General features: G+C 34.7%; 1 protein-coding gene across 1 annotated transcript in view; it reads right to left on the bottom strand.

The window, feature by feature from the left end:
- Positions 1–569: 569 nt before the first annotated feature.
- Positions 570–17,119, bottom strand: part of CHIC2 (cysteine rich hydrophobic domain 2) — a 56,488-nt gene continuing 39,938 nt past the window's right edge. Inside the window, exons 4-6 of the mRNA XM_010358988.2 lie at positions 7,407–7,463; positions 7,181–7,240; positions 570–3,430 (exon numbers count right to left, since the gene is read on the bottom strand). Coding sequence (XP_010357290.1) covers positions 3,380–3,430; positions 7,181–7,240; positions 7,407–7,463 — 168 coding nt within the window. The 3' untranslated portion in view covers positions 570–3,379. The remainder of the gene's footprint in view (positions 3,431–7,180; positions 7,241–7,406; positions 7,464–17,119) is intronic.

Here is a 17,119-nt window from a genome sequence, read left to right as displayed (position 1 = left end):
AAATGCAATTCTGAACTATGTTCAGGCCTAGGTAAAGACACTGGACATCAGGAGGACAGCAAAAGGATCCATGGTGTCCAAAAGGATAAAAGAAAAGAGGGTGCAGGACTAGATGCTGGAGTTCAGTCCAAGGCAGTTTTTAACACACTGTAGTTTTTAGTACTACTGATCAATAGCAAGTCAAAGCAAATATTTACAGTGAAATATCCGCATGCAGTTAAAGGTTATAATTGTGAAGCTAAATACCACAAAAGTTGAAATAGTCTGACTATGTACATAGTGTTATACAAAACTAGTAGTTTGAACTCATGCAACTGTGGGTTCAACTGTACGTATTACTATTTAATGTCCTTTTACATCCAAAGATAGGGCAGAATATTGTCAAAGATTTTTATGGTTGGTCTGGGTCTATTAATATAAAAAAACAACCAGAAGCTACTAACACCGAAAAAATAACACTAATATATAAATAACCTTGGGGAAAGCTGGATTCTTCCTGATTTAAAATTATTCAATCACAAAACTAGCTTTTCTAATAAGAAAAGAAAATCATTGTTTACTATTATTCAAGACTTTGTTGAATTTATTTTGTTGATTTTAGGGCAAAATTACATGTTTATATTTTAAATAAATGAAACCTAGTCATTAAAGAGTGATGATCATTTTAGATAGGTAAGGTGATCTCCATGTAAGGAAGGGCCAACATCTGCCTTAGAAGCTAAATGTATCACACATCAGTTTTACTATAGTCATTAGGCTTTGGAGTATCATTTTAACCCAGATAGCCAGAGTTATATATTAATATTAAATATTTAAAATATAACGTACATTTTTTGAGAAAAGAATGTTTCTATACAGAAATGGTGACTGACTGTAAAATGCCATCAATGTATTTTAAAAAGACCATTAGTTATTTACTTAACCTATGTAGAATCCATATACCAAAGTTTCTGCCAATAATATTTTTTCTTGGCCAGTTTAAAAAGCTCTATGGTTCATGTCCCACAAACTTTAAGTCAGAAAACAGAAGCTGAAGAAAAATTATCACTTTAAATATTCCCTTAGACTGATGTTTACTTAACATGGGCATCTCTAATATCCAGTAATGTGGGCACTTAAATTCATGATTCAAGAAAGGATAGAGTTATACTATAGGCTACTAATGAAAATCCAAGCATGAAAATCTAAACGCCCAAGGCATAACTGGCTTATGATAATACCACATATTAAGTATTCACAGTTCTTTTCTATATATACATTGGAAATGTACGTTTCTAGGGAATCTTTAAGTAAATGGCACATGGCTGAATAAAATCAGAAAAGCTTTTAAAAATTCTATACTTAGTATCATCGACTATGAAAATTATCTTACAGTTAAAATATCCTTAAGGGAATGTAGTAACTTTAAAATTATTATCCACAGTAGACTAATAATAGGAGAATAAATTATGTAAATAGATAAGTTCTTCTTATAAAGCTGATCAATATGGTGCTCTATGGATTTATACAATTTTATACACGGAACACTGTGCTGCATAGTTTACACAGTCATTATATTTTCTGATCTTTCTGAATCCTGAGGCAGATTTAGCATTGTATGAAGATACAATTATTTTTCACACTGAAACCACAGAGGAATACTGAAGTTTCTAGATGGCATTATTTTTAATTGCACTACTTTAAGGTGGTAGGACACACCCTAGATACAAGTTAAATAAAATAAGAAGTATTTGAATTCTTTGTACTTTGAGCTCTTCACAGGAAAAGTGTTCTACAAATTCAAGTTGTTATTTGGGGGGCAAGGAAAACATATAATTCTCAAACCAAAAAAAAAAAAATTTTAATCCTAGTTTTTAAGATAGCTCCTAATATCCAAGACAGGATATAGGACATGAGATACTGGCATTTGACTATTGAAATTTATATAGGATTACAGTACTTTGAAGAAGTACAAAGAAATACTTTTAAAAATACAGGTATATAAATTAATGAAACTGGTATTTAAAAGATTTAATACAAGGAAAAAAGTATTGTATAGTGGTACCAATTCTCAATACAAATTATTAAGCATAGTTTATATAATTCCAAAAGTTATTGACATTATTGCTCGATACCACAGTTGTATGGAACAAGTTCTTGACACACATTAAAACTTGTATAATTTCTGGTTCATAAAAACAAAAATTTATACATAGGTCATTCACAAATCTAAAAGTTTAAAAATGCATAGAGATATGCACAACAAAAAGGAGAAAAAAAATATACGTATGTGTGTATATGTATATTTAAAAGAAACAAGCTAATCTGATTTAACATATGTGTCACACTCTCAATCAAAACAAGTATACATAACTGTACTGAAAGTGAACCAGTGGATAAAAACAGTACTAAATGCATTCTCCGTTTCTTATTAACAATCGGTTCTAAATATCAATGGGATATTAAATACCAGCTTACTTTTAGTTTTAGAACTTTTACTTTCTTTCAAAAACTTTTCAGAAACATATATCCATTCTATAATTGTGATAGATTGGAAGAAATATTTTCCTTAGAAATTGTGTAAAGGAATACTTCCACTCTTTTGTAAATAAGATTTGATAAACAATAAAAATAACCCAAGTAAGGCCATTATTATCATCTTGATCAAAAATATACACAGATTGTGATGCTACTATATTCTGCGATCCTGAGTTCTAGTAACCACTAGATACATGCATACCATTCACTGATTTGTCTATTCTAATAAAAATTTAATCCTGTCTTACTACCTTTGAAGACAGAAATACTCTTAAAACTTTTTGATAGGTCTTCATAATGTTACAGATTATCTGCCATAAACAGAGCATTAGAAATTGTATGAGAAAGGATATGTTAGGTTCCAAAAGGCTATTAAAGAAAACTTACTATTTTAAAATAATGACAGTATCAAATTTTAAAAGAAAGAAAAAATGATACAAAAAGTGTGCTTGCTGGAATAGATAATTTGAGCCTTACAAAGGTGTTTTTCTCTGTTAAGGAATTTATAAATAAAGGACTGTGTGTACCTTGGTGACAAAATAAAAAAGGCTGGCCACTTTTTATGCTAAGTTCAAATGTATTTTTTTGATAATACAAAAAAGTAATCCTTGAAAATCAGAATACATAACAGAAAAGAGCACAATAACTTAAGTATTAAACATCTATATGAAGTAACTGTTGCAAAGATTGACAAAAATGCACACTTGGAACATGCGGTTATTTAAAAACAAACAAACAAACAAACAAACAAAACACCACACGATTCTGTAGAACCAATGTTATGTCACCACCAGGAGAGCACCAAGCAAGGCACCATTGGAAAGACAACATACTTGGAAAGTCTCTATAAATAAAGTAAATGCTAATCTGGTCGAAAAATCGGTGTCTTTGGTAAAAATTCTATGAGGATGACCTGTAAAAGGAGAAGAAAAAGTTTTTAAAAGATTTAAACAAAATTTTTTCTTAAAACTTCAATTATATGCTATCGCAATGTTTTTGAAAATCCATTCACATTTTAAAACTGCAACTTTGCGTTACTAAAACAGATCTTTATCTGATAATGCAGAGTTCCATCACTGAGAATTCTTCTATTTCTGGACCTATACCAAATACATGAAATACCTCGGCTCTATGAAAAGGAAGACAAATAAGCAAGTAAAATCACCAAAGTCTGAGAAGGGTGATATAGATAGTGCCCCTGACACACTGGAGGAGCAAACATGCATACATGCACGCTCCCCTGCACTCATGAGAAAAGGGGCTAGTATGCATTTAGAACTAACTGTATACCAGGTGTTCCATACTACATTGGGTCTCTTTAAACCCAACAACTTTTCTATGAGGCAAGTATTATAATCCCTGTTTTACAGATGAGGAAACTGATGATCCAGAGAAGTTGTATCACAATTGACTGTGGAGTCACTGTTTGAATAAAAGACTGTCTTTAACTCCAAAGACTTGCCCTTTCTACCACCCTACGTGACTGCAGCTCACCCAACATTTTTCTTCAGACTTTCTCCTTTTTAATCAACCCAATTACATGAGTCTTCTCTAAGTTCTAGAGTTGCTCTCATTTTACTCTACCAGAATATGTAATCTTTAGATAAAAGGTCCTTTATCTCTTAATTTTTTAAAAAGTCCATTTCTTCTTAGGTTAGCAAAATTACAGGCTAAAATTTGTTCCAAAAGGCCTTTTAATAGGAAACGAAAGGAAAACCAATGAAAACAAAATATGGTAACACAGAGTTACACAAGGTGACCAGAGCTAATTTTTCCAAATTTAAATTTTCTTAAATTACAATCAACTCTTTCTTTTGTATGAAATAGATGGTGATTTAAAAATTATTTGATTTTAAAAGTTTCTAAGTCTAGTGACTCATCGTTCTTTTTCAGAAACTGTGTCTTGCTTGATATAACCTCCAGATTTCAATACTTCTACAAATTAGCTGTCTGGGCCAGGAATCTTCATTTTCACTCTTCAGTTCTCCTAGGTTTTGATCTGCCTCAATAAAGAAGACACTTCTATACCTGGCTCAAAAATATTCCTGTCTTACTCTAGGTATCCTGCACTAAGCCTTAGCTGTCACATTTGCCACTCTCCTGACCTGTGATTTGCCTACAAAGTTCACTAGCTCCCTGTTAAAATATTTTCTCCCAACTAGCTTCTTCATTTGGGCTAGATTTCCCTGTTTCTTAGGTTTCTTATCTATAAAACAAAGGCATCGAACTAGATGACAAGATTCTTTGCAGCTTTAAAATTTGACAATTAAATGTTTAAATTACTTAAGAGTCAACATTAAACAAATTCTTTTGTATTTCAAATATGTCCTCAATCAGTCTTTATAATTTTAGTCCCCAGTTGTGGGCATCCCCACACTTTACAATATATACTATTAATACATAACATAAAATAAAGGCTATCTTTGCCTACATTTGAACTATTAGTTTTTAAATAATACATCCTACAAATTTTTCCTTCAGAAGCCACTTGTCTCATTTATTCTAAATCATCTGTCTCTACCATATCTGAACAAAGAAAAGTTAGCACCAAGGTGGTGTGTGTGTGTGTGTATATATGTGTATATATATATATATATGTATATATATATATGTATATATATGTATATATATATATTTTAGTATTTCCAATGTTCAAATTTAATCAAGGATAATTATTTTCTTTTAACAAAATGAAATTTCTTTAAGTTAAAGAAAAGTTGAGGGAAAGAGGGACAAATGGTTAAAAAGGCCCAAATTCATTAGATAAAATGAATTTCATTTGCTAGTTTAACTTTTAAAATTCATTTTTATGAATTTTTTAAGCTACATTATTCTCACTTTCAACTATCACAAATATATATATACTCTAAGAAAATCTAGCAAAACACATTTTTCCCCAGCATGCATATATATATATATATATATATATATATATATTTTTTTTTTTTTTTTTTTTTTTTTTTTTAAAAAGAGAGGCGGGTATTGCTATGTTACCCAGACTGTCTTTGTACTCCTGCACTCAAGTGATCCTGCTGCCTCAGCCTCCCCAGCTAGACTACTGGCATGCCCACTACACCCAGCTTTTTCCTAGCAATTTAAATATTTATTTTGTCTTTACTACTCTTCTGGATATTTTCTATGATGGAGTGAAAATAATATAATGGCTTTAGTAGAAGTGCTTAATTATCTAAAAATTCAAGGAAACTTATTTTACAAACAAAGCATATAGTTCAGAATGTTTTGGAAGGTTAAATTACTTTATGAATAAATTATAGTCATACAGTTCTATCTGGAAATCATAGCATTGGGATAACTTTTATGTTTTCCTTTCCAAAGTAAATTTAGAAATGCACAAAAAATTAATACCTTAGTTTTAAGCTTAGTGTTTGTGTTACAAACGTAGTAATTTTTTTTTCACTAAATTCTTTACAGCTCTTATCCATCCTTCTCCCCAAAATATATACATAAACCCTCTTACTATCTAAGATGAAAATACAAGACTAGTATTCTCACCTCAAAATGGGTTACTCAAATGTGTTATGATTATAAAGAAGTATCAGGTGCCTTTCTCATCATCATAAATTAACATGTTGATATAATAAAGATAAAATCTACATTATTTGAATAAAGCTAGTATAAGACATTTTAAAAATATTTTTTATGTTCAAGGATAGAAATGGGATTTGACAGTGTGATAATGAAAGAACAGGAAAATGCTAACAGAGAAAAATGCTTTTATGATAATTTACAACGAAACACTCTTTTAATCAATATTTTACACATACACCCACACACATCTATGATGGCTATATTGTTTTCAAGAATAGACAAAATTCCTCAGAAATGTTATAACAGATACTTCACAAAGGCTCTGAGTTTTACTTTCAACAATTAATTTTTCCTTAGATCTTTTTCTTCTAAAGAAACAACCTGGCCATATTTAAAATAAAATACCCAAGCTCAAAAGAGAATTAAAATTCTTCATTTTCTAGAATATTCTGAAATTTTCAAAAGGAGAAAAACTGCTCAAGTAAATCATGGAGTCGGTAAGTTAAATCCCACGCTGAGTAAGTACAAAATTCATTGTATATATATGCCAAATTAGATACTTTTTAAGAAGTAAACACAATATGATCAACATCTCATTTCCTGCTTACTTTTAATTTTTACAAAGCGATATTCTAATAACACTTTAAAACAGATTCTTTAAAGGGCACTGAGGTACGGGCAGTTAAAATCTATAAAGGCTAAAGGTTTCTTAAGCTCCAATGGCTTGGCTGAAAGGTTTTCTTCCATACTTGGAAACTTGATTAGCATTATATAAAAAAGCTATATCTGACTTGCTGCGTAACCAAAGTTGTGGTTATTCTTTATACAGCATCTAAAATTTCACACTCCATCAACACATGTTCAGGCTATTTTATCTTGGCAATTAATTTATTATTTTTCAGAACACAGTGAAGCCTTGTTTTCAAGTCATTCATAACTTTATAAATCAGTCTTGCACATGAAACCATGCATCTGTGAACCGTAGAAAATCCTTGCACTCAGGAGATTAAGCTCCTGACACCTTTGCTGATTAATAATCATGGAAAGAATAAGATCAGAAGCAAAATAAATGATCATTTAATAGAGAAACTCACAAAACAGCCCTTTAACTTACATATTCCATCATGTTATTCGTTTCACATTTCCTTTTGCTCAGTCTCCAATGCAAGCACAGCTAGACAAGTAGGAGAGTAAAAGAAGAAAAATGAGCTCTATTTTATTGCAGCACACAGACTAACCCATTTGTCCACCTTTCATATTTTTAGTTCAACAAAAGCATCTGTTTCCATACTGTGCAATTCAGACCCCAACAGTACGAAGCTGCTCCCTGTGGTACTCACCTTGTGGTATAACCTATTGTTTTCCCATTCTAATAACTTCTCAATCGATCTTCGTGTCTGGAAGACAAATGAGAAAAAAGTTTACTCTTGACTGGTTTTAGAAAACTTTGTTTTGCAGCTGCTTTTTCTGTGAAAAGGGAAGAGGTATAAGACAGTGACTGAGTATACTGCGGTGTACATCACTATCGATTTTCTAAGCACTAAATGGTAACCTGAACACAAAGAGTTCTCTTTCTTTAAAAAGATATGGATTTATTTCTATCATATGAATCTTTTTTTACTAGCCTCTGATTTAAAACTATCAAGGTTTAAAAGCTAATGTCATCTGCCAAATAAAATTAAATCCCCACTTTTTTCAAAAGTATGTTTCCAATACTTAAATAGTAACGGAAGTTCCTTAATACATATTTTACAACAAAAGTAAATATTAGTTAACAAAATGCAAATGGCCTTTCAGTAAGTTCCAAAACAAAAAATTGGAAGTTAATATTAAATCAATGAGTTATAAAATCAAACTAATTTTCACATCATGCTTAAAATAATGCCCATATTTAAAAGACAGCTTACTGATTATTCTAACCAATAGATTTTTTTTGAAGAGTCAAAATTTTATTTAAACCAACATAAAAGTGCCATCTGATAGTAAAATCAAACTCTTAATTCAATATTACTGTTTCAGGAATCAATTGAGAATTTACTTCAGTTGACTGATGCAAGATACGCTATGCTGCAAGAAATGTTTCCTGCTTGGGAGTATGGATAAAAGAAGATAATTCACGGTGCCAGGTGTTAGGATGAGACTGACACAGCTGCAGGTGCAAAAATGACAGTGTTGCCACCAGGATCAACTGCAACTTGGTTCAGCTGCACTTTTCTTGCAAAGGAAAGAAAAAAACATCTTACCACTATTAATGTGGTATAAGGAAGTACTAGTAATCAAATATGAAAATGTGCATGTCAAGCAAGGATTAGCTAGGTGCAAAACTGTTAGGATCAAGCTGGGTTTGAACAGTTTAATGTTACATAATAAAATTTTAACATGTATTTAAAATATCTACTTTAAATAGTTACATTACCTTTTAGCATATTAAACATGCTAAAGATACACCAAAGTCACATAGGTGCCAATTATAATTCGTAATTACCAATGAATTACGACTACTGTCTTACATTTTCCAAGCTTATGTCACAAAACTCAGAAAATCAGCTACTTCTCTGGGCAATAATATGCCAATGACTAATTTATTATTACATTACTTTTTTTGAAGAGTCTTTTTGGCAAGAATTTTAAAGAAAAAAAATGTGCCCTTGTTAACAATGATCAGCAGACCTCACTTGTTTCTTTGTAAAGATAGCCTTTTAGAGGCAGCTCTCCTTTTAAATGAAAATAGGGCAGCAGTTATGGTCACACTTTTTGTTAATTTAGTTGCCAGTCAGCCCCAAATCAAAAGAAAATAAGGCTGCAGAGTGTAATTAACATTCAGTTCGGTCGTTTTGTCCCTTGTCTAGCCCCCAAGCTTTGTTAAAATTGCCATCTGAATGCTGAAGGCTGTAGGGAAATCGATTTGATTCTAATCGCACCATGAAAAGAACATGATCTAACTGCTTTCAGCCCTCCGTAAATCTGTACTAGGTCTTTAGCACAATGCAACTTCCAATTTAAAAAGCACTGAATGTCTCGTCAATGACTTTGTGAAGAAAAAAGAACAAGGAGCAGACATAAAAATTCCAATAGTTGTTTAAGCATTAAAGTTCATTTGCATCACAGCGAACCTGAAAAGGGCTGACCTCTCAAACCGCCTCTCAGGTCTATGAAGTTGTAGCCTTGACAAGCTCACATTGACAGAGCTCATTGACTCTGAAAGGCTACTCTATCAATGGTGAAAAATGGCAATAGGTTCTACTCTGAGCAGGCATCTGCCTGCCCACCCGCTGCTAAACCAATGGCAAAACCGATTCAAAACCTGAATCTACCTTGTAATCTTTCTTTCTAGGGCCTTTTAATAATAGATTAAGATTACTATACAATTTGAGGTTTTACTTTTACTGATGATTTTGGGGGTTGGTGGATGATGAAAGAACTAGAGGGGAACAAGCTTTCCAAGTCCATTGTCTTATATTAATGTATAAAATAGTACCCAAAAGCTTAACACTACATTCTGCAAATACTTATTACTTAAAGAAAAAAATGTAGTTACCACCATTATTTCATCAGAAATTTAAACCCATGCTATAATAAGAATAGATCTCATTATGATATAATAGACACATTCATACACACAATTTTAAAACTTAAAAATATTTACTTTAACTTAAATTAACTACTAGTATTTGAATAAAAGATAATTACAAAGTATAAATCTTAAATTCCAAAGTATTTATGTAGGAATTCTCAATTTCTTCTTTGCCTATAATTAGGAGTTTAATGATGGGGCTTGGTATAATAATTGTATCTTACAATATTTAAGAATTCTAAAACAAACAAGCCCTGATATGCCACATTCTGAATAAGCATATAAATATAAAATATTGCTACACACTTCACAGTCTGAAGTAAAAGCTGTGAATTAGCACCATCTAATCTTGCTATAAGACTTCTTTCCTGCTTGACAGGTGAAAAAAAAAAGCACTTGCACGTGCAGCTTAATTAATCATTGAACTTGACATCTCAATGATTTACAGTGAGGAGCAGGTGAGAACATACAAAACCAGAAAGGAACCCTTGATTTGAGTGGAACACTTCTAGCACACTAAGGTGACAAGTATATAGATTCTAGCAGTCATTTAAAAAAACAGAAACTGTGCCAAAAATTATTTGTTAGTAACAACAAAAGCTCAAATAGAGAAAAAAAAGGTTTAGCTACTGAGAATGTTTAATACTATGCAATTATTTTTAGTTAAGAAAACCAAAATATATTTTCAAGATTAAATACAATACCAATTTGGCAGATACTTAAAAAAAAAATGACACTTCAGCATTTATAAAAGCTACTTAAAAGCTTTTAAACATGAAAAGAAAGCACTTTATAAATGTAGTCATCCAGATAAAAGTTAAAGAGTTTATGTCCACAAGGATGTCAGGTAGCTATTTCTAATGAAATGTAAGATTCAATAGTGTCAAACTCTACAATTGCTAACTGTGGGCAAGCAAACCTAATCATGTAACAACCTGTCCTTGGTTTTTAAATATTTATTTCAACTCCAAATTCAAAACAAGCTGAGGCAAATTAACACGCATCATAAAAAAATAATATGTATGGGATCTATCAACATGAAACAAAGTACCAAAAAAACACCATCTTTCAGTATTCTGGGCCAGTTTCTAAAAAAATAAGTCATTTTTAATTTTCTTAAGAGAATTTAGTGCTTGTGAAAAGCACCAGATTGATAGTCATGGGAACTAAAAATCTATTTAGCTGAAAGAACAGGGGAAAGGGCAGTGCAGGCTTTAGTGCAAGCTTCCCTACAGTGGGCCTTAATCCTTTTCACTGTTCACATCCTGGGGGTGAGGGGACAGGTTAAGTTCTTTACCAATGGAATTCTCAGTCTTTCTGCAAAAGATGATCAACAAGAAACATAATTTTATGATGTATTCTTATGTTTAATTAAAAGGACCAAGATCACCAACTCACAACATGCAGGCAAAACAACTTTTTTGTGTGAATGGCGTCATGTTACTAACCTGGTCTGGAAGTAGACAGCTCCAAGCATCTGGATCCCACCCATCTCCCTCAGCTCACTTTAAATGACCCTTTTTCTTTTTAAAAAAAACACACACATTTCTTCATTTCCACACCTTAGTGGTTATATTTTTCTCATTGGTGAACTAGTTTTAATACAGCCATTCAGCTTCGTGAAAGTAAAAATTAATAAGAGATTTTAAAAACATCATTTCAATTACTAAACAAGTATTAAACAGACTTAAGTTAGCAACAAGTAGTAGAAACATAAGAATAGAAATTTTGGCTTCTATTTATATTGCCTTTGGTCCCTTTTAGATCTTTAGCAGAACTGTGAAAATAAGGAAAAACATGAAAACTGAAAGAGAACTAAAAGGGCCTCAGTAATTCATAAAATGGCTAATAAGGTAATGATTAATCAACAATATTAGATAAGACATATCCATATAAGACCTATCTTCCAAAGAAGCATCTAAAGTAAGCTTATAACGGCAAAATACACATACACCTAGACAAACTCAATTACTGCAATAGAAAACTAAGATTTCCTGAAAATTCAAATTTGAGTTATTAGGTTCTTCTGTAATTTTTCCTAAATACTGTAACTTTCTTAGGAATAAATTATTAATATTATTCTCTATAAACAAATTAAATGCCATTAGACATAAGTCTTCCAGCACAGCAAAGAACCATTCAGAAAATCTTTAAGGTATTAATCTCCTACTTTGCCACCACTATTACTTAAGAGTTTCCTAATTCCCAATGACTCATTTACTCACAATCAATTGTTTGAAAACATGGTTTTACAAAGAAGTGGTTTTCTAGACATTACTAATAAAACCAATGGAAATCTCATGAATTTTAGAGCACTAAGAGCCAAAGAAAAAAAATGTTAAGTGTAGAAACTGTAACAAAGTTTCTCTTAATATTTCCCAATTAAAGAGTATTATCAGTCGTTAGAACAAAAAGATGCTATGATATGCTAACAAAATATATAGAATATCTCACTAACAACGATTTATAAAAGTTCATCTATTTTAAACCTATAATTAAAATGTATTTGAATTGGATTTATTCATACCATCACAAAATGGGAAAGAAAAATTTCAAATGTTCAATTCCCTACTTAAAACAAATTTTAAACTCCTAAATCTATAATGCATTAATTAACCTTTAAAATAATGCTTTCAATGTATTCATAATCTTGTTTTTAACTTATATTTTTCAAATAAGAATGCTATTTATCTTTAGACATCTGTGTAAACTGAATTTGTTAAGTAAAACAATGTTTTTAGCTGTAAGTTATTAGGAAGAAACCATATATAATTTAAAATGAATTATTTTAACATAAGAGAACTTAAGAGGAAATTATATTATTCACTTCTGTTCATTCTGGATTAATATGAAATTTATATTCCAGTGATGTGCAGAAAATTAGATAATCATATCACAGTATTATACATGAAAAACCTAGATTCACCAAAAAAAAAACTAGAATATGATTTCTCAAAAGGATTTTTAAACAAATTCCCTTCCTGTACATTAAAGCACCTCTTACAATTTTAATATGAACATTAACTTTTACATAATCTAGATATATTAAAACACTCACTGAAGTATCATGTACTATTTACTAAAAGTAATATTTTTAGATGGAAATACACTAAAAAAAATTGCTAACATTTTGTGAATCAAAAATATCCTCTTAGTACTGAGCAGTGACTTAATAGGTGCTAATCTTAAATAGAATTTCATCAAGTTTACAATCTAGGCTGGTGAGAGACTATTAACTTGTTTAGGTTATACTGGCTATGAATTATAAAAGATGGGGATTCTCTCTCTCCAGAAAAAAAGAAACATGTGCACAAACATGCACAATTTAAAGGGTGTTTGTTATCTACTAACTCTGAATAACATTTCAGAAAGTACTAACGCTTTAAAAAACTAAAATTAAGTTTTGAGGTCCCCATCTGACCCACCTTTTGCCTGACCTATTTCCACTAGGCATCTTCCCACTTGGTCTCAAACGGTTTTTTTGCTTTCAATAATCTAGTCAAATAAAAATGTGCTTGGGTTGGGGCAGGGTGCAGGAAGGGTCTCCTTTAATTTGGGCAGCAAATACGTCACTACTATTGTTTAAAAAAATTATCCAAAAAATTAAAAAATAAAAAAGAGTTTCAACTGACCACAGAGTATTAGAAAAACTGTTCATAAGACAAAGGAATTTCACTAAGCAAATAAAATAAAAAGTACGGCTATCAGGAATTTAAAAAAATATATGTAATTACAAAAGGAAGAATCAGGGCTTAGTGTCAGGCCTCTGAGCCCAAGCTAAGCCATCATATCCCCTGTGACCTGCACGTATACATCCAGATGGCCAAAGGCAACTGAAGATCCACCAAAGAAGCGAAAATGGCCTTAACTGATGACATTCCACCACTGCGATTTGTTTCTGCCCCACCTTAACTGATCAATGTAAGTTGTAAACTCCCCCACCCTTAAGAAGGTTCTTTGTAATTCTCCCCACCCTTGAGAATGTACTTTGTGAGATCCACCCCCTGCCCCCAAAACATTGCTCCTAACTCCACTGCCTATCCCAAAACCTGTAAGAACTAATGATAATCCGATCATCCTTTGCTGACTCTCTTTTCGGACTCAGCCCGCCTGCACCCAGGTGAAATAAACAGCCTTGCTGCTCACAGAAAGCCTGTTTGGTGGTCTCTTCACATGGACGCGTGTGACATTTGGTGCCGAAGACCGGGGTCAGAGGTACTCCTTTGGGACACCAGTCCCCTGTCCTTGCCCTCACTCCATGAGGAGATCCACCTACGACCTCAGGTTCTCAGACCAACCAGCCCAAGGAACATCTCACCAATTTTAAATCGGGTAAGAGGTCTTTTCACTCTCTTCTCCAGCCTCTCTCTCTACCCTTCAATCTCCCTGTCCAATTCCAGTTCTTTTTCCTCTCTAGTAGAGACAAGAGAGACACATTTTATCTGTGGACCCAAAACTCCAGCACCAGTTATGCACTTGGGAAGACAGCCTTCCCTTGGTGTTTAATCATTGTGGAGACGCCTGCATTGGTCATTCACCCACATTCCCTTGGTGGCAAGTCAACTGCGGGGACGCCAGCTTTGGCAGCTCACCCACATTGCAGCCAAGAGCTGCTCCCTACCTCCCTTCTCTGTGTCTCTACCTTTCTCTTTAAACTTACCTCCTTCACTATGGGCAACCTTCTGCCCTCCATTTCCCCTTTTTCTCCCTTAGCCTGTGTTCTTAAGAACTTAAAACCTCTTCAACTCACACCTGAACTAGAACCTAAACGCCTTATTTTCTTTTGCAATACCGCTCGACCCCAATACAAACTCGATAATGGTTCTAAATAGCCGGAAAACGGCACTTTTGATTTCTCCATTTTACAAGATCTAGATAATTTTTGTCGAAAAATGGGCAAATGGTCTGAAGTGCCTGATGTCCAGGCATTCTTTTATACATTGGTCCCTCCCTAGTCTCTGCTCCCAATGCGACTCATCCCAAATTTTTCTTCTTTCTCTCCTGTCTGTTCCTTCAGTCTCCACCCCAAGCTCTGCGTCCTCTGAATCCTCTTTTTCTACAGACCCATATGACCTCTCCTCCCCAGACTGCTCCTCGCCAGGCTGAGCTAGGTCCCAATTCTTCTTCCTCAGCCTCCGCTCCCCTATCCTATAATCCTTCTATCACCTCCCCTCACACCTGGTATGGCTTACAGTTTCGTTCTGCGACTAGCCCTCCCCCACATGCCCAACAATTTCCTCTTAAGAAGGTGGCTGGGGCTGAAGGCATAGTCAAGGTTAATGCTCCTTTTTCTTTACCTGACCTCTCCCAAATCAGTTAGCGTTTAGGCCCTTTTACATCAAATATAAAAACCCAGCCCAGTCCATGACCTGTTTCACAACAACCCTTAGACGTTTTACTGCCCTAGACCCATAGGGGCCAGAAGGCTGTCTTATTCTCAATATACATTTTATTACCCAACCCACTCCCAACACTAAAAAAAGCTCCAGATATTAGATTCTGGCCCTCAAACCCCACAACAAGACTTAATTAACCTCGCCTTCAAGATGTAAAATAATAGAGTACAGGCAACCAAGTAACAATGTATTTCTGAGTTGCAGTTCCTTGCCTCCACTGTGAGACAAACCCCAGCCACATCTCCAGCACACAAGACCTCCAAACGCCCAAACCGCGGCGGCCAGGGGTTCCTCCAGAACCTCCTCCCCCAGGAGGTTGCTACAAATGCCGGAAATCTGGCCACCGGACCAAGGAATGCCCACAGCCCGGGATTCCTCCTAAGCCGTGTCCCAGCTGTACAGGACCCCACTGGATATCAGACTATCCAACTCACCGGCAGCCACTCCCAGAGTCCCTGGAACTCTGGCCCAAGGCTCTCTGACTGACTCCTTCCCAGATCTTCTCGGCTTAGTGGCTGAAGAGTGACGCTGCCCAATTGCCTCAGAAGCTTCCTGGTCCATCACAGATGCTTTGGGTAACTCTTACAGTGGAGGGTAAGTCCAACCCCTTCTAAATTAATAGGGAGGCTACCCACTCCACATTACCTTCTTTTCAACGACCTGTTTCCCTTGCTCCCACGTATTGACGGCCAGGCTTCTAAACCTCTTAAAACTCCCCAACTCTGATGCCAGCTTGGACAACATTCTTTTATGCACTCCTTTTTAGTTATCCCCACCTGCCCAGCTCCCTTATTAGGTCAAGACATTTTAACTAAATTATCTGCTTCCCTGACTATTCCTAAGCTACAGCCACACCTCATTGCCACCCTTTTTCCCAACCCAATGCCTCCTTGGCATCTTCCTCTTGTATCCCCCACCTTAACCCACAGGTATGGAACACCTCTACTCCCTCCCTGGCAATGGATCACACGCCCCTTAACATCCTATTAAAACCTAATCACCCTTACCCTGCTCAACTCCAATATCCCATCCCACAGCACGCTTTAAAAGGATTAAAGCCTGTTATCACTCGCATGTTACAGCACGGCCTTTTAAAGCCTATAAACTCTCCTTACAATTCCTCCATTTTACCTGTCCAAAAACCACACAAGTCTTACAAGGTTAGTTCAGGATCTGCACCTTATCAACCAAATTGTCTTGCCTACCCACGCTCTGGTGCCAAACCCATATTCTCTCCTATCCTCAACACCTCCCTCCACAACCCATTATTCTGTTCTAGCAAACCTAGCTGACCCTAGATTCTAACTCCTTTCGCCACTCCTCTTTCCATTCCTTAAAAACAGCCCTAGAAGCTGCCCCCACGCTAGCTCTCCCGAACTCATCCCAACCCTTTTCATTACACATAGCCAAAGTACAGGGCTGTTGGGTCAAAATTCTTACACAAGAGCCGGGAACGTGCCCTGTAGCCTTTCTGTCCAAACAACTTGACCTTACTGTTTTAGGCTGGCCATCATGTCTCCGTGCAGAAGTTGCCACCACCCTAATACTTTTAGAGGCCCTAAAAATCACAAACTATACTCCACTCAACTCTCTACAGTTCTCATAACTTACAAAATCTATTTTCTTCCTAACACTTGATGCATATACTTTCTGCTCCAGCTTCTTCAGCTATACTCACTCTTTGCTGAGTCTCCCACAATTACCATTGTTCCTGATCCAGACTTCAATCTGGCCTCCCACATTATTCTGGATACCACACCTGACCCCCATGACTGTATCTCTCTGATCCACCTGGCATTCACTCCATTTCCCTATATTTCCTTCTTTCCTGTTCCTCATCCTGATCACACTTGGTTTATCAATGGCAGTTCCACCAGGCCTAATCGCCACTCGCCAGCAAACGCAGGCTATGCTATATCTTCCACATCTATCATTGAGGCTACCACTCTGCCCCACTCCACTACCTCTCAGCAAGCCGAACTCACTGCCTTAACTCAAGCCCTCACTCTTGCAAAAGGACTACAGGTCAATATTTACACTGACTCTAAATCTGCCTTCCGTATTCTGCACCACCATGCTGTTA

The sequence above is a fragment of the Rhinopithecus roxellana genome, chromosome 2, assembly GCF_007565055.1.
Source record: "Rhinopithecus roxellana isolate Shanxi Qingling chromosome 2, ASM756505v1, whole genome shotgun sequence".
NCBI lineage: Eukaryota > Metazoa > Chordata > Mammalia > Primates > Cercopithecidae > Rhinopithecus > Rhinopithecus roxellana.
The sequence above is the reverse complement of the archived record's forward strand: the minus strand, read 5'-3'. Positions and strand labels throughout refer to the sequence as shown.